The sequence below is a fragment of the Brassica napus genome, chromosome A3, assembly GCF_020379485.1.
Source record: "Brassica napus cultivar Da-Ae chromosome A3, Da-Ae, whole genome shotgun sequence".
NCBI classification, from domain to species: Eukaryota; Viridiplantae; Streptophyta; class Magnoliopsida; order Brassicales; family Brassicaceae; genus Brassica; species Brassica napus.
In genome coordinates this window covers 23,491,545-23,519,426 of record NC_063436.1, presented here as the reverse complement: position 1 = coordinate 23,519,426, position 27,882 = coordinate 23,491,545, and the positions used below count along the sequence as shown (strand labels likewise).

General features: G+C 35.8%; 4 protein-coding genes across 4 annotated transcripts; 2 read left to right on the top strand and 2 right to left on the bottom strand.

The window, feature by feature from the left end:
• Window positions 1-1,011: 1,011 nt before the first annotated feature.
• On the top strand, window positions 1,012-3,605 carry LOC106440135 (uridylate-specific endoribonuclease B). The gene is made up of 7 exons (XM_013881735.3): window positions 1,012-1,324; window positions 1,413-1,493; window positions 1,772-1,825; window positions 2,106-2,153; window positions 2,265-2,336; window positions 2,411-3,094; window positions 3,174-3,605. The coding sequence occupies exons 1-7, from the start codon at window positions 1,217-1,219 to the stop codon at window positions 3,408-3,410; spliced, it is 1,284 nt and encodes a 427-aa protein (XP_013737189.2). The 5' UTR covers window positions 1,012-1,216; the 3' UTR covers window positions 3,411-3,605.
• A 1,955-nt stretch (window positions 3,606-5,560) lies between these two features.
• LOC106440136 (beta-amylase 3, chloroplastic) lies at window positions 5,561-7,831 on the top strand. The gene is made up of 4 exons (XM_013881736.3): window positions 5,561-6,222; window positions 6,301-6,511; window positions 6,587-6,697; window positions 6,787-7,831. The coding sequence occupies exons 1-4, from the start codon at window positions 5,693-5,695 to the stop codon at window positions 7,579-7,581; spliced, it is 1,647 nt and encodes a 548-aa protein (XP_013737190.1). The 5' UTR covers window positions 5,561-5,692; the 3' UTR covers window positions 7,582-7,831.
• Window positions 7,772-8,610, bottom strand: LOC106440257. Its single transcript, XM_013881877.3, has 2 exons — window positions 8,214-8,610; window positions 7,772-8,129 (listed from the first exon to the last, which is right to left on the bottom strand). The coding sequence occupies exons 1-2, from the start codon at window positions 8,279-8,281 to the stop codon at window positions 8,024-8,026; spliced, it is 174 nt and encodes a 57-aa protein (XP_013737331.2). The 5' UTR covers window positions 8,282-8,610; the 3' UTR covers window positions 7,772-8,023.
• A 405-nt stretch (window positions 8,611-9,015) lies between these two features.
• On the bottom strand, window positions 9,016-20,945 carry LOC106444403 (cationic amino acid transporter 6, chloroplastic-like). The gene is made up of 5 exons (XM_013885878.3): window positions 19,085-20,945; window positions 17,114-17,336; window positions 16,103-16,436; window positions 10,426-10,654; window positions 9,016-10,211 (listed from the first exon to the last, which is right to left on the bottom strand). Exons 1-5 carry the CDS (start codon window positions 19,434-19,436, stop codon window positions 9,610-9,612), a joined length of 1,740 nt encoding a protein of 579 aa, XP_013741332.2. The 5' UTR covers window positions 19,437-20,945; the 3' UTR covers window positions 9,016-9,609.
• Between the last annotated feature and the right edge of the window lie 6,937 nt (window positions 20,946-27,882).

Sequence of the window (27,882 nt, the reverse complement as noted above, 5' to 3'; positions counted from 1 at the left end):
GCCATCGACAAACTAAAAGTGGAAATCCATTATTTCGATCGGTCCTCCCTCTGTCACAGAGAAGACGAGAATGAAGATGGAGGATCGGTGGTTGTTTCGATCGGTCTTTGGTTTCACAGACGGAGAAACCAAGAGACGAAGAAGAAGAGCAAAAATAAAAGGAAAAAAGAAAATTAAAAAAAAAATAGAAAAAAAAAAAAATATATATTTTCCCTCTTGTGTTGACATGTGGGTTCTGAAACCCCTTAATAACGATCACCAAATTTCCCATTTAAGGATTGGTAATACCTTATTTATTTTATTTTCATTTAATTAAATCACTTATTACCATTAAGAAATCCATTAAAGATCAGCGATAAACATGGTCTTAGTTGCTACACTTTGATCGTTAGAAACATGGTCTTAGTTGCTACACTTTGATCGTTAAAATCTTAAACGTAGTGTGTTTTTATATTAAAAAATACTAATATTATAAGAATGAATATTAGTTGCTACACTTTGATTGTTGATAAAGTTTCAAGCCTTGTGTGGTTTAAAAAAAAAAAAGTTTCAAGCCTTGCGTTGTGGCGGGAACGTGCAACGCATGATGAACCTTGTCTATAATTTTTTATACACGACGCACAGGCGCAACTTTAGCGCGTTAATGCCACCGTTCAGTTTCCTCCTTACTCTTAAGAACAACAGCGCGCGTGGGGGCATATTCAGCATCATACACTATTAGAGAGAATTTGTATTAACTGAAATGAAATACTTTGAAACGTAATGTTAAGACACATCTTTTACGAATTTATATCAATCACTAAAAAATTGAACAAATATCTTACATTGTTTCACATAATCGATAATTCTGCAATACCCGCAGGTAAAATAAGATTAACCATTATTACTGGTAAAAAAAACATTAGTGGTGCTGTGGTGGCTATTGTTAATCATTTATTTTCCCTAATATATTTGTCGGCACACTGGTGGTTGAATATAATAAAGTCGCGAAAAAGAAAAATGAATCGACGTCACGCGCTTTCTCCAGCATGTACACGGAATCTTGCCTCTCTCCCTATACTATTGGAGAAGTAATGAAGAGGCGCGCGTGGTGAAAATACAAAAGGAAGGAAATCAGACAAGTATCAAATCTGGATCACATAAACAGCTCTTTAAGACAAAACTCTCTTTTGGCTTCCTTCTTGTCAGAATCATTTTTGAGAGCAGTAGAAACGAAATGGAAGGATTGATCAAAGGTTTGGCCGATGTTGCTTTCGGAGGAGGAGACGAGCGTCGCGGCGGAGATGATGAAAGGGACGAGAGACCCAGATCCACTTGGGCTAATGTCTGTCCTATATCATTCATGCTCTGCTATATATTATTATTATTACTGAATTGCGTTTCTGATGATGTGGATCTGGAGATGGTCGCAGGTGGTTTCCGGTGAGGACGATGATCAGAACCGCGCGGGAGGATCGGTGCCATCGCCTCATGGTCGACGCCAAAATCCAGAGGTAAAGAAATCATAATAATTCACAGATAGTTTTTGGGGTTTAAGCTTTTCACTAGTACTGTTATTGAACCGGGACTCTATGAATTTTAGAAATCTAATTGTATGTAATGGGTTTCGATAGAGTTAGCTGAGACACACACACACGATAGGTGGAAGCTAGCTTTACACAGTCAATTGTATATTGTAATGTTCTGCTTTGCATATCATATTTATGTTCTGCTTTGCATTTCTTTACTGTTACTAAAGAAAGCATCTAATGTCGTCTTTTTTCGTGCATAGGAGAATCAATGGGAGAAGAAAGGAGAAAGGATGTCCACAAGACATTCAAATAAGGTTTGTGATCAAACACATTCAATTCAGTTGAATTTTTAGTCACATTGCTGTTGCTCCTACTTGACCAAAACACTCTCTCCTTTTTTTTGGGTCAAAACCAAAACACTCTTATGTACCACTGTACCAGTAATGTAATTACTTTCTAGATAGATATATAATAGTATTGTGAATTGGCATATAAATGATTACACTCAATAAATTTCATTCTCTAACCTTCACAAGAGAAGCAAGGTTTTGATTACTTGCAAAACAAGTCTTTAATTTTGATGTTCCCATGCAGGAAGAGAATGAAAATGCTGCTCAAGTAACCGACCAACAAGACTCCTCCGTGAGATTTAACATCATTTACTTAAAATTAAAAAGAAGAATGTTACCTAATGCTACTTTTCACTTTAGTAATGCTATAGGATCTAACGTTGGCATTTGATTCCGTGTACAGGAGAGCCAGAAAGAAGACAACGACGGTTGGGAAACCGTGGGGAAAAAGAAACCTGCAAGACAATCTCATAAGGTTCGAAATCAAGCCTTTAGACTTACTCTTTGACCGTTCCTTTCACTTATTTTTTGTTATCTCTGTGTCTTCAGGTCAAGAAGGAGCAATGGCAAGGCTACAAGTGCCCAGCGAGTGAACAACACTACTCAGACGACGTTGAAACACATGGAGGAGACCTAGAGCCCTCACAGCTAGAGCTCTCAGGCCTCTCAGAAGCTTGCAACAAACTCTGGGAGCTCGACTCGAACCGCCTCGTTCCCGGAAACGATTACCAGATCGACTGTGGAGATGGGAAAAGAGTCCACGAGAGATCAGACATGGCTGAAGGGTTGCTCTTCTCTTGGGTGAGCGACGAGGTCTTCAGAAAACCGACATTCGCTAGGTTCTGCTCGTTGCTTGACAACTACAACCCGCATGAAGGTTACAAAGAAGTTGTCACTCAAGAAGAGAGGCAAGAGCAAGCTGCTTTCATCGAAGAGATTAGCAGAACCGCTGTTATTAAGTACCTTCACAAGTACCTTGTCCTCAAGGACGTTGCTCCTGGAAGCTACCAAGAGTTCAAGAGGATGCTGACAAGTCTTTGGTTCGATCTTTATGGACGTGGAGGTACCTCTGGGTCCTCTTCTGCCTTTGAGCATGTCTTTGTAGGTGAGATAAAACAGTGTGGTGGAGAACAAGTCTCTGGCTTCCATAACTGGCTTCAGTTTTACCTAGAGGAAGCCAAAGGAACTGTGGACTACCAAGGCTATATATTCCCCCGACGTCGTGGTGAAATTGTAAGTATTATATTTTTTTCTTTCATTATAAACACTTGGAAACATGAACTGAGATATAACCCTTTTGATTATGTTGCAGCCTGATTCAGAGACTCAGCTGCTAACAATCCAATTCGAGTGGAACGGTGTTTTAAAATCAGTGTCAAGTACACTAGTTGGAGTGAGTCCAGAGTTCGAGTTGGCGCTGTACACAATGTGTTTCTTCATGGGAAGAGAAGACAACCACATTCAGTTGGGTCCATACAGTGTCAATGTCAAGTGTTACCGACTTGGCAACAACCGTATTGGCTCAGCTTTCCCCATTGCAGAATCTTGATAACCTCTCTCTCTCTCTTGAATCAAAAAAAAACATTACAAAAAATATCTATGCATTGAGCAGTACTCTGTTGAATTATTAGTATTGTTGTCTTTCTGTCTACATGTTAGACTTAGAAATATCTTTGCTTTGATATTTCCTTGGATATTTATGTGAAACAATGTTTTGTACTTTTATGAAAATGATTCAACATAAGAGGAGTTGGGAGAGAAAAATATCTTGTAAAAGACAAACTCGTTAACTTTATCTATTGGACGATCACTTATTACATTTCACAAAGCAGAAAATATCTTAGGACAGTGACAAACTATGAAGCTTAACTTTTAAGGTTCTGACTTCTTTAGTTTAACTCAACTCAAGCAAAGACAATGGTCATACTCTTTGAGCATTTGGGGTAACCACAAAACCACATCACTATATCAGTCTGTTTCACAACAAATGCCAAGACAGAGAAGCCTAACCAGATCAGATGTCGGCCAAGTTAATAAGATGAAGCAGTAAAGACTAAAGATGGAAGTCAGAAACTGTATATGTATAGTAAACAAAACTTAAAGAGAAAGAAAATAAGTGGGGAAGTATGTTACGTGGGAAGAAGATATCAACTCATTACTAACTTTGGACTTTTGCTGATGCGTGTGTGAACTGGTCCATACACGCTTTGTACTTTTTACACCAACGGTCCATAATAAAGCTCAAACCTTTCCATGGACATGAAAAATATCGAAGAGAAAAATCTCTGAAAATGACAATGAGATTCTTCCCTCGAAAGACAACTCAACATCTTCCCATTGTTTCAACAATATTACTCGTCACAAATCACAATCATGATTTTCCTACAATGTATACTCATACTGTAGAGTTTTGAGACAGAGAGTCACAATAAAGCGTGTGCATATTTTAATTTCCTAGACCATAGATGATGGCACAACATGCAGCATATATCATTGTTAACTGAATAAAACCGGACACCGAGCATATACTTATATACTTAGCAAGAGACTACTACTATATGGTATTTGAATAATAACCATACGGAATCATCAATCATGGGAAGCTACACTTAAGCATTTTACAAAACAATGTTTCTAACAGTTAGATTATTACTAATGAGGAGGATACAAGGAGCGTCCATGTCTGAGTCAATGTCCAATGTCGTCCCCGCCTTACTACTACACACGCCCCGGACCTTGTGAATAGAAAAGCACAAGCCAAAGAAGAAAAGGTGCCAAAGTGATAAGGATCAGTCTCTACCATTCAAAAAATTAATGGTGGGAGTTAGGAACGAGAGAAGCAACTTGCCCCCAGATGAGGAAGTAGCCAAAAGTGCAATCCAAGTCATCTGAATACAGACCAAACTTTCACTGTCAGTGAGTCAGATAGAAAAAGAAAGAGAGAAAGATTCCCAAATAAAATTATTTGTAGTCGGTATGGACTCTTAAAAGTCATTTCTAACAGAACATCTGAAGCTCACATGGCTTATAAAGATCAAAGGCACAAGTATTACATACATGTGTAAAATTGCATTAACTCAATTATTACATCAAAATCGTATTGTTTTGGTATAAAAAATATATTGCCATGATAAGAAATCTCAATGAACATATTAGATTTTGTTATAAAAGTGTATGGGGTCAATGAACTGGTGCTTAGTTGGAAAATACAAATCCTACAGGAAGGAAAGTCCAAGAAGAAGAAAAAAGCAGAGTTAACAGCCACCACAAGAAATTTCATATAATGAAATAAATCTTTGCGATTATCTTCATTTTCTAACCAAAATCAAGAGACCATAAAAAATTTAAGCCACAAGAACCATGTGTTTCAAAGCTAAGGCTGAGTAGACAAAATTTTTATCAGCTTATTTATATTAAAAAGGAAAAAGCAAGATTATAGTTGTAAGGATTCTCTGTTAATTAAAAACTGCAGGAGTGATTAAAGGAATAATTTACCAACAAGAACAAACAAACAAAAATTATTACACCTGAATACACAGACGAAATGGAAAAGTTACATTAAATGAAGATATCTGTGTTTGTAATTACACTTCTTCACTTTGATTGGTGCATGAACCATGTGAAAAAAAAATAGAATTAAGCAACCTTTAATGATATTTTCTCTCCACTTTTATATTTTGTCCCTAAATCACAGCCAATCAATTTTCTTTATAAATACAAACACACAAACATATCTTCTCTCAAACACACAAACATATCTTCTCTCGAACACCAACATTTCTATCCTCTCTCTCTCTCCTCATTTTCTATCAAAGAGAGAGTAAGAAAACTATGGAATTAACACTGAATTCCTCGAGTTCTCTAATCAAACGTAAAGATGCCAAAAGCTCAAGAACCCAAGAAAACTCCTCAAACATGTCCTTTGCCAAAACGAAGCCACCAACTTATCAGTTCCAGGCAAAGAGCTCTGTCAAGGAAATGAAGTTCACTCATGAGAAGACCTACAAGCCAGAAAGTGAAACCACTGAGAGGTGGGAGAAGCTCCACGTTCTCTCCTACCCACACCCCAAGAACGACTCCAGCGTTCCTGTTTTCGTCATGTTGCCGCTCGACACGGTAACAATGTCAGGGCATTTGAACAAACCAAGAGCCATGAACGCTAGTTTGATGGCTCTAAAAGGAGCCGGTGTGGAAGGTGTAATGGTTGATGCTTGGTGGGGATTGGTTGAGAAAGATGGACCTATGAAGTATAACTGGGAAGGCTATGCTGAGCTTATACAGATGGTTCAGAAGCACGGTCTCAAACTCCAAGTTGTTATGTCTTTCCATCAATGCGGAGGAAACGTTGGAGACTCTTGCAGGTAATGAAACCAAACTATAGTTTTCACTTTTTGTCTCTCAATTCTAGCTTCGCTAATGGTTATCTCTTTAAAATATAGTATTCCTTTGCCCCCATGGGTGCTTGAAGAGATCAGCAAGAACCCTGATCTTGTCTACACAGACAAATCTGGGAGAAGGAATCCTGAGTACATCTCCTTGGGATGTGACTCTGTGCCTGTCCTCAGAGGAAGGACACCTATCCAGGTCTACTCAGATTTCATGAGGAGTTTCCGTGAAAGATTCGATAATTACATAGGAGGTGTTATTGCGGTAAGCACAAATCTAACTCATATGAGAGACATGAACTGATACAATGTCCTAATCAAACTGTATTATGTATTGCAGGAAATTCAAGTGGGAATGGGACCTTGTGGAGAACTGAGATACCCATCATACCCTGAGAGCAATGGGACATGGAGGTTCCCAGGAATTGGAGAGTTCCAGTGCTATGACAAGGTAACCTAAGCCTTGAACTCATAAGAAAACATTAGTCAGGAGATTGTGTATAGTTAATGCTTACTAAGCCTTGAACTCTTGGTTTGCAGTATATGAAATCGTCGCTTCAAGCATATGCTGAATCAATAGGGAAAACAAACTGGGGAACAAGTGGACCTCATGACGCCGGAGAGTACAAGAACCTCCCAGAAGACACAGAGTTTTTCAGGAGAGACGGAACATGGAACAGCGAATACGGAAAGTTCTTCATGGAATGGTACTCCGGGAAGCTACTAGAGCACGGAGACCAGCTCCTGTCTTCAGCCAAAGCAATCTTCCAAGGCTCCGGAGCTAAGCTATCAGGAAAAGTAGCAGGAATCCACTGGCACTACAACACAAGGTCACACGCCGCCGAGCTAACCGCTGGTTACTACAACACGAGAAACCACGACGGGTATCTCCCAATAGCCAAGATGTTCAACAAACACGGCGTCGTGCTAAACTTCACCTGCATGGAGATGAAAGACGGCGAACAGCCCGAGCACGCAAACTGCTCTCCCGAAGGTCTGGTCAAGCAAGTGCAGAACGCGACGAGGCAGGCTGGAACCGAGCTAGCGGGAGAGAACGCGCTAGAGAGATACGACTCGAGCGCGTTCGGGCAAGTGGTTGCAACAAACAGGTCGGATTCAGGGAACGGGTTGACCGCGTTTACGTACCTGAGGATGAACAAGAGGCTGTTCGAGGGTCAGAACTGGCAGCAGCTGGTGGAGTTTGTGAAGAACATGAAGGAAGGTGGACATGGGAGGAGACTCTCTGAGGAAGACACAACAGGGAGTGACCTTTATGTTGGTGGATTTGTGGGAAGCAAGATCTCTCAGACGGTTGAGGAAGCCGTTCTAGTGTAAAGTTCCCACTCCACATAGGTACATATAGTGTGTGTGGTATATATATATATATAATAATAAACAATAGAGATGACTGAGAGAGAGAGAGAGCAAACCAGAGTATTAGTGTTAAAAAAAAGCTTTAGAATGTTGCACAATTCTGGATCTGGGCAAAGAGAAGATGATGTACACTTTATATGACTGTGTAATATGCTTATGAACTTTTCATCTTCAAACTCTCATCTCAAATAATATGCATTTTTGTTTTGTTTTACAATCTTATCAATATGCATTTCTTGTGTAGACAATGAATACTTTGATAACACATACAATAATTGCTCAGAACATGAAAGAAACTATCATCAAATCAACATTCTGGAAAACGTAAATGGAGCAATCGAAATCAAAACTAAGAGATTCTTTCTTCTAATGGAAGTGTCTGGTGGAATTGTGAGCAGTTAACTCACGAGTTGGGAGGGGAAGAAGAATCGGGACCTCCGCGACGGAGTTCTTCGATCAAACCGCCTAGCTCTTTTCTCGCCGATTCTCTACCGAACATGAATCCATACCTATGCGAGTTAACAAAAGACAGTATGGACACTAAATAGACGGAATGGAAAAGACGAGAGCTAGAGATGAAAGCAATCGTTCACCAGCAAGAGACGGCGGAGAATACGCCGGAGATCGCCACCGTCTGGATCAACGAGAAGGATGGCTGCATCTTTTCTGTTAGTATTCGGCGGTACTTTCCGGTCAATGAGGTTTAATTGCGGGAGAGAGTAATGGGCCTGGGCCAATATTTGGAGGAACGGGCCCATTTTAACTTTCTGCTGTAATATTTGGGACGACTTCAAGACGTGTTCCATACGCAACAGAATCATAGTACTGAACTCAGTATTCGTAGAGTATTTGTTCAAGCAAGGCAATGATGAGAAGGCTATGGAGCTGTACAGGAACTCTTTAAACAACGACGGCTTCACAGCAAACGGACACGTGGGCCATCCTTATTTGGAAGTGTTGCTCAAGTACGGCAAGAAAACCCAAGCCTAGGCATTATTCTTTTTTTTTTGAATTGAATATTAAATTAAATTCAAAAAGAAAAAGATCTTTTTACATCATGTGTCCTTTTCTAATTTTTTGTGTTAACTACTATCCCTTTCCTATATCAACTTCTCAAGATTTCTCAAAAATTATAAAACTTCTATCTTGTAGCAAACCAATGCTGCATCCCTTCTCCTATCTTGATATCTCCTCTTCTTTGAATATATATATGCTTGCCAATTACGACGAATGCATTGGGTTAGGCGACGAGACTGTTAATTTGATGCTGAACGAGTGTATCAAGGAGGGGCAGTTTAGCGATGCAGCTAACATCTTGGCCAAGTCCAAGGCAAAATTAACATACTTTCCTGTGGGAGCTTACAGGAACCTTATTACAAACTTGTGTCATAATGGGAGGTTGTCCGAGGCTGAGAGCGTGTTTGATGAATGGTTGAAACAAGAATTTACGAAACCAGATGATGCAACTTACACATCATTGATTCATGCATATATTAAGGCTGAAAGAGTTGAGGGTGCCATTGAAACAGTAAACAAGTTGATGGCTGCTAAACTCCGCAGGGTTACTTACATGTGTCTCTAATTACTTTCTTTTGCTTTTTTATTGATTCTTTTATCGGTTTCATTAATTATGTAGTTAAGACTTTGATCAGTTTGTGGAAAAGCAAAATAAAATAAAACCATTTTATATTATGCATTCCAGATAATTATATATTTCAGGTGGGAGGAGGTCAAATGAAGCTTGTGTTCAGAAAGAAATTAACATACAAAATCATAGTGAAGGAGTTAAAAGTTTTTGTTTTCCTCATTTGTAACCAAATAAATAACTAAAGAGGAATGGTAATAAAGATTTTGATGTTTATGGGAAGATCATAAATCACTTGAAATCATTTGAATTGTTTCGTAAATCCACATAAATTTCGCGTCAACTATATCGATTTTCTTAACTCAACACACGGAAAAAAAAAACTAATAATCTAAATATACACTTTAAGGAATTGCCATTTGAACGTTGTCGAACTTATCCGGTTGCACCCTCGTGCTAGTCACCTGAATTTCAACAACATCTACTCTACCCATCTCTTCCGCCTCATAAGTCCTATGAACGCCATACAACACATAGAACATCGTTACAAGACACGTCCAAATCGCAAACCTCTGAAACGACAGCGTTTTCAGTGTTGTCGTTAGAAAAACGTTAAGGAACACTGAAGCTGCCGCCGGCCACGGCATGAACGGTACCGACCATTTGGAGGGACAGGATGGTCTCAGAAGATTCTTACTAACCGTAGACGAGATCGACCACGTGTGGTATTGGAAAAACGCAGTGACCGCTATTGCGATCGCGATAAATAGCGTCAGGCCCCACCACGGTTTGTTTAGTTTCCACCAGAGGGAGAACGCTAGCGAGAAAGAAGAGAGGAGGGCAAGGAACGAGAGTGTGTGAACGGGTGCGTTTTGGCCTGTTAAGGTGTATTTGCGATAGAGTAGAGCGTTTGCGACTAGGTAAAAAACACAGAGCGTTCCGAGTGAAATCAGCTCCATCACTATTTCGAGATCGGTGAATAACGCAATTGTTGCTGTGCATATGCCTGAAATCACACACGCATTATTAAAACTATAGTGTTAAATGGAATATTAAGATTTTAAATTTTTACATTAGTTATATATTTTCACAATGTTATGATAAATATACTTATTTTTACTATTTTATATTAATGTATATAATGAGTCTACATTTCATAGTGGTATCAATCAAACTCATCATAGTTTTTAAAGTTAAAGAATTGGTTAAAATGATATTACCGAGAAATAGTGTAGCGTTCAAGGGAGTTCCTGTAGAAGGATGAACCTTGGCGAGCCATGAAGGGACCAGTCTGGCTCTTCCGATGACACAGAGATATCTCGCTTGCCCTAACATCGCCACCAAAAGCGATGCCACGATCCCTAGACTGGCACCTGCACCAACCACGTTCCCTGCCCAACCCCACCCGATCCTCCGAAAAGCAACCGCGTACGACGCGCTCTTTGATATCTACAACATTATTTTTCATGTTAAAGGATTAGGTTATCACTTGTTTTTCATGATAACTGATGTCAATGACAAACGGTTTTTTTTTTCTCTTTCGAGAGTCAGTGGGTTATTGGAGTAATGTTTAATTTGTACCAAATGATGTTAACTAAAGAAAAATTAAAATTAGTTACATATTTTCAGTCAAAATAAGCAAAATAAAATTTTGAAGTTGATGCCTTTGGTCAATGATGATTTTTCAATATTCCTTTAGAAACTAAATTACATTTAATATAATATATATATTCATTAAACAACTTATACAAGCCAACAAATTTTCCTACTGTAGAATAATGTATCGAACTGACTTGTTTATTAAACTTGTAAACATCCGATACTTATACAACTCGTATGACGGTTTAACTAAACCTCAACAAACTATTTGTCCTTATCAAAAACATATTTGGACTTATCAATAGCGACATTATCCTAAGTATTACTAACTGGATAATGATCCCATAATACTCCCCCTCACGTTGGTGCGTGAAGATTACGAACGCCCAACTTGGAGAGTAACGTACGAAACTGGTCACGCCCCAATGCTTTAGTAAGAATGTCTGCAACCTGCTGGTGAGTCCGAACATGACGAAGGGTAATAAGACCAGAGGTAACTGCATCACGCACGGCGTGACAGCCATTTTCAATATGCTTGGTACGCTCATGAAAGACCGGATTGGTTGCAATGTGGATAGCAGCCTTGCTGTCACAGAAGAAACGTGTGGACTGTTGTTCGATACCTATTCCTTTTAAAAGTTTGCGGAACCATTTCACCTCCTTGAGTGCATAAGACATTGCACGGTACTCAGCTTCGGCCGACGAGTGTGAGACTGTATCTTGCTTTTTCGTCTTCCATGAAACAGGAGAGTCACCAAGCATGACAACAAAAGCAGAGAGAGAGCGCCTTGTAAGAGGACAAGAGGACCAGTCGGCATCACAGTAGATTGAGAGAGTCATATCCGGTGAGGAACTAAGGAATATACCTTGTCCCAACGTTCCTTTAAGAAATCGAACAAGCCGAATGGCAGCTTGCCAATGATCCTCACGAGGCGTCTTCATGAACTGAGAGAGTGTATGGATTGAGTAGCTAAGTTCAGGTCGAGTGTGAGATAGATAGATCAAGCGACCCATGAGACGTCTATATTTTGTTGGATCGGCTAAGACTGCACTTCTACTCTTGGCAAGATTATGTTTTTGCTCCAAAGGTGTCGCAGCAGGTTTACACCCAAGATTACCAGTGTCAGTAACAATATCCAGTGCATATTTTCATTGAGACAAGAAAATACCTTCCGGGCCTCTGCTAACTTCAATGCCAAGAAAGTACTTAAGCTTGCCCAAATCCTTCATCGAAAAACATTTACCAAGATACTCTTTAAACTTCTCGACCATATAGCTATTGTTACCACATATGAGCAGATCATCAACATAGATAAGAACATGCAACTGCATTCCCTTGCGAGTATACGAGAACAGCGAGTAGTCATCATATGACTGGACGAAGCCAAACTTGAGTAGTGCATCTGATAGCTTCTTAAACCAGCAGCGGGGAGCCTGTTTAAGTCCATAAATAGACTTTCGAAGTTTGCAAACTTTATTAGGGTGAGTGTGGCGAAAGCCAGGTGGTAACTTCATATACACTTCTTCTTGGAGGTCTCCATGAAGAAATGCGTTGTTCACATCCATCTGAAACACTTCCCATTTCTGAGCAGCAGCAAGACGGAGAAGCGTTCGTACCGTTTTCATCTTAACCACAGGAGCAAAAGTCTCATGATAATCCACTCCTGCAACTTGCTTATTACCACATCCCACCAGACGAGACTTATATCTTCGAATCGAGCCATCTGCGTTAAACTTAATTTTATAAACCCACTGGCTGCCAATGGCAACTTTTCCTGGTGGGAGATCAACGATATCCCATGTATGCTGCCCTTCAAGTGCCACTATTTCAACGGTCATGGAATCATCCCAAACTTTAGTACCAACAGCCTCCTTGAAGTGCTTTGGCTCTTTATGAGCCGTGACAGAGGTGAGAAAGGCACGGTGCTGCAGGGTAAAGTTAGCATCACTAATGTAATCAGTGAGAGGGTATAGTGAGTTACCTTGGACCAGACTTGAGGACGATGATGTGGAGATCGGGAGAGCGTGAGGGGTATCAGAAACAACGGCATTGTACGTAACATAGTCTTGAAGTCTTACAGACGGAACTCGTTGTCTATGACCACGACCAGAAGCTTCCTCAGTTTGTGGAGCCGTATCACCATTGTTTTCATTGTTAACAAGAACATCACTAGCTATTTCAACAGTCTCTGGTGCTATAGGTGCAGCTATATCTACTGCAGGCGGTCCCGGCTCTGTTGCAGCTAAATCAGTTGTCTCAGTTGCTGTAGCAGAATAATCAGAATCCAGGTCCGGAACATTTGACGTAGAGACTGCAGCTGGTGTGACTTCAGTTATCGAAGGAGAATTACTCCCCCTGTCTACAAGCGTCGACTCATCAAAACACCAATCAGCGTCACCTCCTTCTTCTGAAGCCTGAGACTGAGAAGCTTGAGTTTCAAATGGGAACACATCTTCTCTAAAAATAACATCACGAGAAACCAGAATCTCCTCACGCTCCATATCAAACACTCTATATCCCTTCTTACCAAACGGATATCCGAGAAATACACACAAGCGACTATGCTCCCCAAACTTGTCTTTATCCCTCGCGACTCGATGTACATAACATGCTGAGCCGAACACACGAAGCAACTTATAGTCCGGCTTTCTTCCATGTATCACTTCATACGGTGAGCGTCCTTTATGCAAGATTGTTGTTGTCCGATTAATCAGATAAGCAGCAGTAAGGACAACTTCACCCCAAAACTTGATAGGTACCTTAGCTTGAAACAACAGAGCTCGTGCGATATTGAGTAGATGACGATGCTTACGTTCTACTCGTCCATTCTGTTGAGGTGTTCCTACGCAGGACGTCTGATGAACAATACCTTGTTCTCGAAACTTTGACGCAAGACAGGTAAATTCAGTTCCATTGTCACTGCGAACAATTTTGACAGACTTGTCGAACTGCTTATTGACGTATGTAATGAAGTTGATAAGAATAGTACTAACTTCCGACTTTGCTAGCATGAGAAACGTCCATACAGCACGCGAAAAGTCATCAACGATTGTCAAAAAATAAACTGCCCCACAAGAAGAGGGCACACGATAAGGGCCCCATACGTCAACATGGATTAATGAAAAACAATCGGTTGCTTTATTAAAACTGTCTGGAAACACTTCTCTAGCCTGTTTAGCTCGAAAACACACATCACAAGGACGAGAGTTAATAGACGCAGATGAAAACAATGGTAATGAAGACAAAACAGAAAAACTCGGATGTCCTAAACGCTGATGCCACAAGAGCTGATCACATGCTGCACCGGCCGAGTGAATCTTTGCTGTAGCCACATCCGTCAAGAAGTAAACCCCATCACGCTCTTCACCGGTTCCAATCAGAGTCCTCGAAAAACGGTCCTGTAAAACACATACAGTATCAGTGAAAGTAGCAAGACAACCAGTTTGCTTCAAAATTTTCGAGACTGATATCAAAGTGCAGTTTAATGCCGGAACATATAGCACATTGGTTAATGAGATCTTGCTTGAGAGAGGAAACAATCCCATGCTTAAAGCAAAAGTTTGACTACCATCAGCAAAGCCAATAGAACACGGTGAAATAGACACAACGTCTGTTAACAGAGACAACTGTCCTGTCATGTGATGAGAAGCTCCAGTGTCTAGGATTACATTACCAAATTTTGTCTTACCAGAAAGCTTGTCTGAGCCTGACTTCTCGTTGATCATCTGAGCAAGAGACCTCCACTGATCTTGTGTAAATTCTGGAAAGGATGTAGGATTTGAACTCGTAGCATGTGCTGCAGCAGTGAAACCTCTTCCACGACCTCTAGTGCTACGTCCTCTTCCTCTTCCAGAACCGCCACCACCACTATTACGCTCAGACCGTTCTGTCCACCACTCCGGAAAGCCCACCAGTTGCCAACAATCTTTCTTCTCATGACCAGTCCGTCCACAATGAGAACAGACAGCATTACGGTTTCTGAGAACAGAAGACTCATTCTTGACAGAACTGTTGTCGAGAGACATCAACTCTGTTTGCCTTGTAACAAAGCCGACCGCATCTTGTTGTTGTTCCCTTGTTCGAGAAGCATTCAGTCTCTGCTCTTCTCGAATGACTTTAGAGTACACTTCACCAATCGACGGCAATGGATCCATACCAATAAGACTAGTACACAAGGCACCAAATCTTGAGTCATCTAAACCCATGATGAACTGGTGAACTTTTTCATCATCTCGCTCCTTCCTTATCTCGTCAGAAGCATCACACGAACACTTAGGAAGTGGTCTGTATACAGCAAACTCCTCCCATAAGGCACACAGACGTCCATAATACTCAAGGACAGATTGCCCATCTTGTCTACACTGAGCTTGTTGCGCTTTTAACTCATGAATACGCACTTTATTTCCAACTGAGAAACGCTGCTTCAAACTAGACCATAACTGACTCGCCTCTGATACAAACGTTACAGAGGATTTCACCTTGGGATCAATCGAAGACCTTATCCACCCTATCACCATTGAGTTGACTGCTACCCAACTCTCATAATCAGGTCCATCACTGGACGGCTTCTCCACGGTTCCATTAACGAACCCAATCTTCCTCTTGGCTTGCAGAGCATTCACCATCTCGTTTGCCCAGAGATTATAGTTATCACCATTCAGCATAACCTGTGTTATCTTTGCACCAGGATTATCTGAACTATAAAGGGTATAGGGCGAATCACCAGGTTTCACAACCGATCCTACAACTCCCAAACCTTGAGAATCTTTGTCACCCATCGTCACAGACGATTAATCAGTTCAAGACTATGAACTATTGAACAGAAAAATTTTTTTATGTGTTTAAAGAGATCTTTGGCTCTGATACCATGTAGAATAATGTATCGAACTGACTTGTTTATTAAACTTGTAAACATCCGATACTTATACAACTCGTATGACGGTTTAACTAAACCTCAACAAACTATTTGTCCTTATCAAAAACATATTTGGACTTATCAATAGCGACATTATCCTAAGTATTACTAACTGGATAATGATCCCATAATACCTACGTATCAAAGATTCAAAATATTGGTAAAAGAAATTATCTGTCGCCAAAATAACTTAATTAGCTAAAACGTGCATGTTATCACATACAGAAATGGATGTGAAGTTATTAGAAAAAACTTCTTTTCTTTTTTAATTGAATGTTTCTGAATGTGAAGTTATTAGAAAAATCTTCTTTTTTTGAATTGAATGAAAAATTAATTATTAGAAAAATCTTCACAAAATAAGTTTAGAATTTAGACATTATACCTCATTGTACGGAACCATGACGCAGAGTACGAGAGACATGAGGCAATAGAGGACGGAGACGACGGAGACGGAGCCAATGATTCCGACAGGGAGACTGAAGGAAGGGTTTTGGATCTCTTCAGCAAGAGTGGAAACTGTGTCGTACCCGATGTAGCTGAAGTACACGACGGCAGCTCCGTTAACCACTCCGCGAGCACCGTAAGGAGTAAGGCCCCGAGGCTCCACCAGCGCCTTAACTCCGTCATCGTGACAGAATCCGGCGATTATTACAAACCCGAAGAATATTATGTGGAACACCGTCATCACTAGGTTCAGCATGGAGCTTTCCTTCGTGCTAAGATAATTTTTTTTAAAAACAATCGATTTGTATTATTAAGTTATAAGTATCATAAAAAAACAAGAGCATCAAAGATTGATATGGTCTAAAAAACTACTTTATTGGTAGAAATTTAATGAATATCTCAGTAGTAAAAAAGATAGGAGGGAATACCGGCTAGAAATTCTGATGACCTATGTTTATTTCTAAATGGTTCAAATTTTGTTCAAAATATTAAAATTTAATGAAGTAATTTAATAGTATTAAAATATTCAAATGAATTAGTAAATAGTCTTTCTGTTTCGATTTAGTTGTCGTTGTAAGAAAAAAAATTTGTTTCAAAACAAGTGTCGTTTTAGAGTTTCAATGTAAAATTTATTAATAAGATTTTTCACTTTAATTTTCTATTGGTTAAAATATGGTTAAGTGTATAGATAATTGTGTTTTTATTTTGGAAATATACAAAATCATATATTTTATTAATCTGTGTTCATAAACTTATAATGACGATTAAAATGAAACATATGGAATAATTTATTTGACCATTGTTGGTCAAAAGATGAGTCTCCGGCCGGGAACTGCTGAAATATTTAACAACTATTTAAAAATATTTTATGAAAACTTACGTGGATGATTTAATTACTTTTCCTTGGTTAATATAGTACCTACGTCTTGCACAAAAATTATACTCGTACCTATGACAAAGGCAAAGAGTGAGGAGAAGAACAAGTACGACCGCAGGAAAATCAAGTTCATTGTAACCTTTAGCGAGACCAATTACTTTAACTCTCCAAGCGTTTGGATCAGAAACGCCAATCGCAGTACACATATACTCCGTAAAGCTTCTAGCAACCGCCGCGTTGGACAAAACATACTCCAATAGTATGTTGACTCCTCCAAAATACCCGATGAACTCACCTGGCCCAAGTGTATAGATATATTTAGTAAAGTTCTTAGGCCATCCAATTAGGAGCCTCTCAAAAAGAGTCTCATCTCAAAAATAATAATATTTTAATAAGTTATTTTTTATTTTATTTTTTTAAATGTGAAAATCTTTCAAATGATGTGTTTTTAAACTTCTGAGAGACATCCTTATAATTCTATTTTTGGTCTCAACATGGATGCCTTTATCCTCAATATAAATATATACTCTTTTTCAAGAAAATTAAAAACGGCTTACTCTTAAATGTAAAATGGAAAACGTAAAAGTACATTTTCCTTCAAAATAAGTAATTTTGCATTTGAGTGAGGAACTACTATATATTAAATATTAACAAAAAGAACCATAAATATAAAAAGTTAAAGGAAAAGTGAACTCTTGAAGGGTCAGTACTTTTCTTCTGACAAAGATAGCATACGAGAATGAACAGAAAGGAATCTCGTATCCATGTACCATATTCTCTAGATCTCTTTGACTGCGACAGCTGACAACTACTAGTATTATTTACGTGCCTTTTTCTTTTCATAAAAATAATAATCTTTGTATAGGTAAAAGATGTGTTGGGATAACAAACAAAAAAACCTCACCAAATGATAAAAATTTTAAAACAAAAGAACAAAATTTCATTAAAAATTAGCCTATAACTACTTAACAGGATATTAGTCAAACTTGAACACTGCATTATTTACCAAATTATTATTTATTAGGTTAAAAAAAAACTACTTAACAGGAAAAAAAAATCTTAGCTACTTCCAAGTAGAAACCGAAATAAAGTAACTTAACTTACAAACTATGTTTCTAGTCTTTTTTTTTTTTGACGTCTTAGAGCATCTTCAGAAGAAACTCTATAATTTCAAATATAGAGTTTTTTGCTCTAAAAAAACTTCAATACTTTAAATTTAGAGTTTTAAAGAGTGGAACATCATATTTGAAGTTTCACTAAACTCCAAATTTGAAGTTTTTTTTTTTTTTTTGCATTTTGGTCCTTATAATTAATTACATATCATATTTATGATTTTTAAATATATTTTCATTTATATTTTTAATCTTTAAAACTTTTTTATATCATAAATATTTCAAATTTATTTTTATAAATTCAAATTTTACACATAAATTAAATAAAAAATTTAAAATAATATTTATAATATTTTAAAACTAGAATTAGACAACACGAATATTGCAAAAGAAACTTTATACAACAAAAACTTTTTTAAAATATACATGAAAACATAATTATTGCACAAATTTAAATATTACAACAACACTAATAGTCTAGTAAATTTGCTCCGGAACCTCTAAAATATTGTCCAAACAAATTTTGTGTAGCCGAAGATGGACCATTACGGAAATAATTTTATGGAATAATGTGATATTTTACTTGTACTTTAATATTTAATTATGTATTTTTAATTATAATTTATATTTTACTATAAGAATTTATTAATTTATATTACTGTAATATTTTTGATATATGTGCTAGTTATTTTTAGAAGTTTTATGAATTTATATTAATTATGACAAATATAAGAACCATAGTATAAATTACAAGTAATTTTGAAATTAAATTTGAAGTTTTGTTTTTGGAAAATAACACATTGAAACTTCAAATATAGAATTTTACAAACTTTTAAATAGAGTCTTTTTAGAGATGTTCTTAGTCTTAAATTTTTTTTATTATAAACCAAAACATCAAAAAAGAGAAAGAAACAAGCAAATGTTTGTGTACCGAAAGTGACTCGGAGATAACTGAAAGCTCCACCAGCGACAGGGACGTTAACTGAGAACTCGGTGTAGCAGAGTGAGGACAAAAGTGCCGAGAAACCAGCGATCATGTAGGAAATAAATACTGCCGGGCCAGAGATGTCACGTGCGACGGGTCCGGTGGTCACGAAGACACCGACTCCGAGCATTCCGCCGACGCCGAGAGAGACGAGGTCGAACCACCGGAGCTTGCGCTTCATGTCGGCGCCTGAACGGAGTCGGACTTGGTTGACCTCTTGGTCGGGAGTCCACGTGGCGAGCATCCTGGACTTGAGCCTGTGTGGTGTTTGTGAGAGGCTGTGAAAGTACTTTGACATCCTCTGTACTTAGCTCTCTCGTTCATATGGTCGTAGAAAAGTAAGGTCGTTTGTTTAGCTTGACGACCGGGTATATATAATAGAACTACAAGGAAGATTAGTATGGATTTTGATTTAAATCTTCTTATTATATAACTTTTTCATGTCCTAGTCCATTACTTTGTAAGATATTGTAGTTATTATCAGCATTATATACATGATCGGTATTTCCCGTTAGCTTATTCATTATTTTAGTTGGCCTTTTCTTGTTGCTCAAAAGAAAATTGGTTTTTTCTAATGAATTTTGACGGCCTAGTACATCGAGTTTCATCGACGTTTGTATTTAAATGTGGTAGCCAGCTAGGAACAAAATAATCATCTTTTCATTTCTAATAAAAACGTTAGAAAAAAAATCACTAGATGAGTGCTTTGTGTTTCTTCATGCATAATTTCATAGCATTTTCGGTTTATCCCTATGAATTTGACTATTTGAGTTTAAATAAATGAAATACTCAATTAATAATTCAGTATAAAACAAAGTATTAGTGTTGTAATTTTTAATATGTACACAAATTTAACCCACTAAGTTCTTCAGAGCTTTTTTACTCGGAATTAAATTTTGGCGAATTTTAAATAAAACTATAGAAAATAGGATAAATAGGCACGTTTATAGGACGCCAAAACTGATCGTGATCATTGGAATTTGGAAAAATCTATGTGGGTGTGTACTGCCGACCTTATTATAAGCTTTATCGACGAAGTACTGGTATGTCCTTTTTCACTAGTTACATACAGTGAAGTGAAGCTACCGTCCTACCCCTTTTTTCTTTAAACCACTGGTGTAACAACACGTCAACACTTGATAGTAAAATTACCCTTTTACCTTATTTGTTAAACCACCAAACACATGCATATGCAGCCTTTCGTAGTTCGAATGACCAAATTCTCGTATTACGAATTTATCATGATGATGAATGTACTTGAGGAAAATCTTTGTCTTGCTCCTTTTGTATTCTTTACGAAGCATCTAGTTATAAATAATAATAACCCCAAGTCCCAACTTAAATATTTGTTTGAACGCATCGTTGAACTTCATTCTGCATATATAAAATATTTATCCAGTATGCATCCAGTGAACACAAAATACATGAAACTTATAATATTCAAAAATATGTATAGAATTCAATCATATTGCAGCTAATGGAGTCAGTTCTGTAACAAAAAGATATTCTGTTTCTAAATAGTTTATCCATTTATCTTCATGACCATTTCCTGGCCATTATGATGCCTGCTGTTTATTCTACTATCCATACACAACACCTGCATGGTTAAATCATATTTGTGGATGTGCTATATCAGATTTTGAAAGTGCAAAACATATTTTCCTCTACTTACAAAAGCAATCATATGCCTTAATAGATAGTGATTATCGTTTGAGTAACGTTGTTAAAAGTATTAAGAAAAAAAATAATTAAGAGTATTAGTTCTCAAAAAAAAGGAGCATTGCTAATAAATTTTTGTTTGTTAAAAAGAATATTGCTAACGACCCTACATTCCTATGTCAATTAATTAAGTGGAAATTTAGTGGATCACTCGTTAACTATCAACCCATTGCGGTTAATGGAATAAAAATAGCTCTATCCCACTGGTTAATATACTAAGGCCATGCGCATTAGAGGTTTAAAGGAGAGTATCACACGTTTTACGAAGAAAAAAAATATTAAAAAAAAGCAAAAGCGGTGAACTTGGTTCGTCTCGTCTCTCCTGCGTGATACCCTTTCTCCTAAAGTTCATCACTGTAGCGCGGGCCCCACGACACGTGGCGGCCCGCGATTAGTCAATTTTTTTTTTTAAATAAAATCCAAAAAAAGGAAAAAAATTAATAATAAAAAATTAAGAAGATGAACCCCCAAAGGGGGTTTACTGATGCTCTTGCTCTAATGGAACATTAGTATACAAGACTTCAGACTAGTTTATTATTCTTGCATACGACCATTTCTTCTCTACTATTTAATATTCTCCTAAATGATCTGCTACATGTTCTTTATTTGCCATCATTTGATCATTCTTCTTAGCTAAAGGTTTTCCTTGTGCTTTCTCAGTTTAACTTTAGATCAATTTGGGATATAAATTTTCATACCGGTTGGGAAATTGAGTTACTATAAGGTGTCTCTTATCTTAGACAAATCACTAAGTGTATCGTGTCGTTTAGCTTATACGAAAAAATAAATGTAGTATCATATCAACTGTAGTATTTGTTTACCTACGCATTCAGTTGCAACGGAAGCAGGAGTATGGCTAGGTATATTTTTAATAAAGCTCAATCTCTTCGTACTTTAAGATGATCTTATCACGAAGATAGTTTTTTTCTCATAGATCCTAGTTTGGTCTTTATAGAAATTTACATATAACAGTCAGTCGACTAGCATAAATCCAGATCTTGATAGTGCGTGTGTATCTAATGCAGCAACCAATATTATCATGGAAAATGTTAATTCTACAAATGTCTTAAATCTCCGTGTACCCGTAAGTATATATTTCTAAATCTAAAATTGTCTAGTTAAAAATAATCATGCCTTCTGTCAAAAAAAAAAGAAATTAATCTTCTATACGCACAAATGACATCAAAATTAAAGGACTTCTTATTTTATCCTAACACATTTGTGCCATACGCTAAATTATGTCTATTTTATTCGCCTAAAATATTTAATTCACTACATTTTGAAGATGGACACGCATCAGTAATGATCCTGTTTGCATTTTCCAAAACTATAAACAATACTTCTGAGTTCTCTGACAATCCAACCATTCTTTACAATCTTTAAAGATGAATCGTTACCATGAATGCTGTATATATAATATATTGATGGCTCTGCTTTTTTACATTTGATTATTAGAGCGGTTCATGAGTAGTTGTGAGTATATTTCACAAAACTGTATATTAATAAACAAATTAAAGCAAGAGAAAGTGAAATTCTTGTTATGCTTTTTTTTTTTGCTTAAATTTGGTGCAAGCATTTCTGTTTGCGTAGGACATTACAATTGCTATATATGCGGTTCTTTATTACTATTTGCCAGTGCAATATATTTATTTTATGTCAGGCACCGGACTTTGAAGAACAAATAACAACATTTGTATATATATCAAGATAAACTTTATGCACACTTTAAGAATTACTATTCCAAACTCTTTTAAAGGCAATAAAGCAAGATGTAAATATATATATATATATATATATACACATAACTCTATATCGATAAATGTAAAGTATGTAACACAGTGGACTACGGCCATGTCTCTGTGGAGCATATATAAATGTATATTGTGGTTTATGAAGTAAATGAAGGTCAAGTCTCCGTTTAACCTAATTAAATGGGTCATACCACCTGGAAATATTTCTTATTAGTCTAAATTATATATGAAAAAGCTATGTTAACAAACCTGGAGATGTTCTTGAATATATTCTTAAGATCAAAAGTGTCATGTCACCGACGTGTAAAGTATTTCGGCTTGCATATATATCTTAAGGAACAAAATGACGGTATTTAACCAAGCGCTCGTAGCTTGGTGGTAAAGGAGGTACAACTGTACTGCCCGTCACCCGGATTCGAGTTTTGGCCACAACGGATTTAACATCCCTTCCGTTGGGGCGCTGGACCCCTTTCAAGGGATAGTTGGGAATGTGGCTGCCTAGATACCAGAGTTATCAGAAAAAAAAAATGACGGTATTTGACTTACCAAAATGACGGTATTTGACTTAGTGCGTATGAAATCACCAAGTGACCGAAAAGGTTTAAAACTGTATAAATATCATTTTGTATCGGAAAGAATAGTGGCACATTATATTATTATGGTGAGCATATATTTGGTATAGGTATAGCTAAGTATTTCTTTTCGTAATGTCTACCCTGCTCCAAATACAGACTAGTAGTGAGATCTTTATGGATGCTCGTCTTTATACAAATATTTAATACTCATGATAACTGAAAATTTATACTAAATTATGATTTTTTTTCTAAAAATATAAAAATATTATGTTATCAAGCATGTTTTTTGTTTGTTTATAGAGTAATAATTTTAATATAACTAATTCATTTATATCGGATATGACTACTTGATCTTGATTTTAGTACATGTAGTCGTATAATCACACTGTATATTGCATCAGTAAGCTGTTGGTATTCTAACATTCAAAACGGATCAAAGCCGGATATGTTCTTTATAACTCATAAAGTATGTAATCTGTTTCATTAACAAATAAGTTTGATCAGCGATTTGACATTTGTACATGAAAGTGGCACCACAAAGCTAAAGCGCTTCATCAAACGTTTTCATCCACTCCTCCGTTATCATGGTCCTAAGATTGCCTAATATTTGCCACTCACTCAAAATAAACATTGTATTGATATTCAGGTCCATGAACCGAAAGTACTTATCTATTATTTAAATATCGTGACTGGTCTTTCCAGAATACTATTCCAATCGAATTACAAGAATTTTTACAACGTGATACTTTTAAGTTGCATATGAATAAATAATATACCAGCCATTTAAAACACTGGTGATGTTCTACAACTAGTTATACTCATATACATTTGGCGCCACTAACGGACAATGTATATCATTTGGCGGTTTCCTAATTTGGACTAGCGTTTGATTACTCTTAAAACTTAACTAGAGCTTGACCCGCACGCCCGTGCAGATGTTAATTTTTACTTTTTTATAAATTGTTTAATGAAATTTCTAAACACATAAGTTATTTGGATATTTTTAGCTTCATGCAAACCTATCCGGATCCAGAAGGATCCGAGTACTGATCCCGTCTAAAAATTTATAATATCCGAACAAAGTTTAATTTTAAATCTAAAAATCCGATATCCAGAAAACTGGTCCATACCCTAACGGGTACTTGGATTCCCATGTCTAACTGATTCTATAAACAAATTAAAAAAATTATTAACATTTTGAATTCTTGTTATGAATGAATTAATTTCATTCAAACTTGTGAAATTATTTTGGTTAGCACGTAAAATAAATGTTGTCGAATTATTATCCTAAATATAATTAATGAAGTAATTAGGAAGAGTAAAAAATGAATGTAATCGGGTAATAAATGAAGTCGGATTATTTGGTAAATACAATAAAATAAGAGGTTTAAATTAGTTAAAAAGAATGAAGGAAATGTAAAAAATCACTTTAAAGTAGGCAAGTATTGGTTATTACTTCAATTTTAATAGAATAAATATATATTGTTAGCTTGTGCTAAGGCTATAAAAAAATAAACATACTAATATCAAAAACATGTTTTTCAAGACTTTGGAATAAGAATATACTAATATAAAAACGTATTTTGAAAGATTTATGAATTTTCTATAATATCTCTAATATATAAGTGTTTTTAAAATTTCAACACAATAATATGCATATTTTTTTTATAGATAAAAAACATTTTTTATATATAAATAATTTGATGTTTAATTTGAAATTTTAAAGAGAATAAATAATAACATATCATACTGATTTTTTATTGTATTAATAAGACATAAACTAATAAGTATTTGTAATAACAAACATATATTTTTGATAAATAATTTTGTTATTTAATAATTTTATATTGAGTTTAAAATTTTGAGAATATAAACAATTTTTTATCATAATTATTTTTGAATTTGTAATGCATGTGTTTATAAATAAGAATAAAATGATTATGCCGGCATTAGCGGGCAAAACACCTGGTTTCGAAAGTATATCATATTGTACATAAAGTCTAACTGGTAACCAAAGAATGAAAAAGAATAATACATTCTTTGTTATTCATTTTTTATTTTACCATTAATAAGAAATAGTTTTTCCTTTTTATTCCTTCTTATTCCTTTTATTCTAGAAGAATATAGAACAAATTTGTTCCTCCCCAAAATTGATGAGAAATAATTTTTTTTTCATTCATATAATTTTATTCCTCTACATTTGTTTCCTACTCATTCTTAATGTTCCTCTAATGATCACCGGTTAGATCCATAGTTAAACTTTGATATTTGATTTTGTCACAATACTTTACGATCGTTTAAACTATATATATTCATATATTTTTATTTCCATATACGACTTAGTTCCTAATAAACTAATATGGAATATTGTTGTTGATGGAAATTGGAATTAACTAAAAGATTTCGTTAGTTTCGTTTTTTTGTGATAGTATATATGGAAGGAATATTCGATTAATTAGTTAAGTTTAGATTTTATTTGACCAATTGATATCATTTTAGGGTTAATTCAAATTTGTTTATAATTTTGTTTGTTTCTTCAAATTACACTTTTATGATTTTCAATAAACATGAATATTTTTGTAACAATAGAATCGTTGCTTTTAGTAAGAGAGATATATGTGGAGTGGTGTTTTTTTTTTTTTTTTTTTGTCGACGCCCATCTTCTAAGATCAAGTGGTAGTCGGGTTTGAGTCGTTCCGAAGAGACGCTCTGTCCGACTGAGTCTGATCAATATGGGAAAAGAGAACACCGCTACATCTTGCTTCCTTGGCGAGAGAATCTGCACGAGAATTTCTTGTCCTCGGTATGCGGCTGATACTGAACTCCAAGAATCTGCACGAGAATCTGCACGAGAATTTTAATAAATAGAATAATTATTTAGGTAAAGAGTAATTAAATTAAGAAAACACATTAATAGCTTAAATTTATGGTTATTTAATATTTTAGTGGCATGTTATTGTAAATATTGTGCAAGTGTAAGGGTAAGTTTAATTTTGTACTCCTGTTTTAATAGATTAGATGGTGAAAATCTGGTGGAAGCTCCAAACCCGAACAATACAATTGATTTATATACTTAACAATAAAATATGATTAATCTATCTATTTGTCTTATTGGAACCCTAGCTAGTGTTGTAACGTTATAGATTTTAGTTAATAATGATTTGTTAGTCTAATTTATTTACGTCTTTTGAACAGTTTGCATGTTTTTAATCAAAGGAATTTATATCTCAAATACGATATGCCAAAAGAGGAAATTTCAAAGAAAAACAAACATTTGGCAAATCATATTTGATAGTAGATGTTTTTTATCAATACGATTTGCCAAATGTTTGTTTTTTCTTAGAAATTTCCTCTTTTTGAATCGTATTTGAGATATAAACCCCCCCCCCCCCCCCCCCCCCTCACATAAAGGATATAGCATATGGGACCAAGCTAAGTTCGGTTGCAAGAAAAAAAAAGTTTCAAATTGCTTAAAGCACAAATTAAATACGAAATATTTAAGTGTAACTTAGAAAAAGTTACATGAAAAAATAACTACCTAACAAAATTTTCAAACAAGTATGTATATCTTTGATTATATATCAGATAATTAGACCTTTAATCTTTTTTGCACATAAAACAAAATAATTTTGTTGAACATGGAAAGTTTAAAGTTAACATGTCATCGAACTTAAATTAAACCAAGGTGGTCTGCCATACATGAAAAGGCATCCATGATTTCAACCATATAATCATTTGAAAGTTCTCTTCTGTAATAGTTTTGAATAAATTAATTAACCAGAATTTGCAACCGATAAGTTTAGTATTGTATAAATCATTTTAACATTCACATACATATGTAATTTTGGTCATTGTTTAAAAAAAAAACTGTTTAGATGGCACCTAAACGTCTGTCTAGACGAGACACTGAAAATAACCAAAATAATTAACTTGTCCAATTTAAATAACTTAAATCAGTTTAAATTATTTTAAATGAGTTCAAAAAAAATTAAATCGATATAAACTGGTTTAAAATTAGTTAAATAAAGAAACATAATAATTTCAAATGAATCATGAGTTTCATTTGCTTATATAATTTCCACTGTCAAATTATTTATAAGTAATCTTTTTTCTTTCAAAGTTTGTTTTTGGTATAAATTCATGAATTTGTTTTATTTCTTTCTTGTAAACGAATATATAATTCGATTACGCATACATCCATAACTCTGAATAGTTCGTCTAGGCACTAGATTCAACAAACGTCTGACTAAAGTTTAGCAATTTCTTAAACATTCGTTTTGTACATCCGTATAATTATTTTGGAAGAAATTAAAGGAGGCACTGAATGTATTATAAAGATCACGAGCCACCCATTTCTTATTTTTCATTCTCTTGGAAATCACTTAAATTAGTTGATGAATGGGACCAAAATACATAAGTATCAAATAAAAGAACCCAATTGCAGAGGTTTAGTTTTCACACATACATAACAGTCATACTCAACATTAAGTAGATCAATAGACACCAGACTAATCACCAATCAATTTCCAATATTCCAGTAAAAAAAATCTTGTTCAAAGAGCTAAATCACAAGAGTTCAAAAAAAAGTCTTGTTCAAACAAAACAAAAACTCTATTGTATCATTGTTTACCTCATAATGATGGTTTTATTAAAGATTATATACATATACGCATTCACAAAACATTGATGTTAATTAATT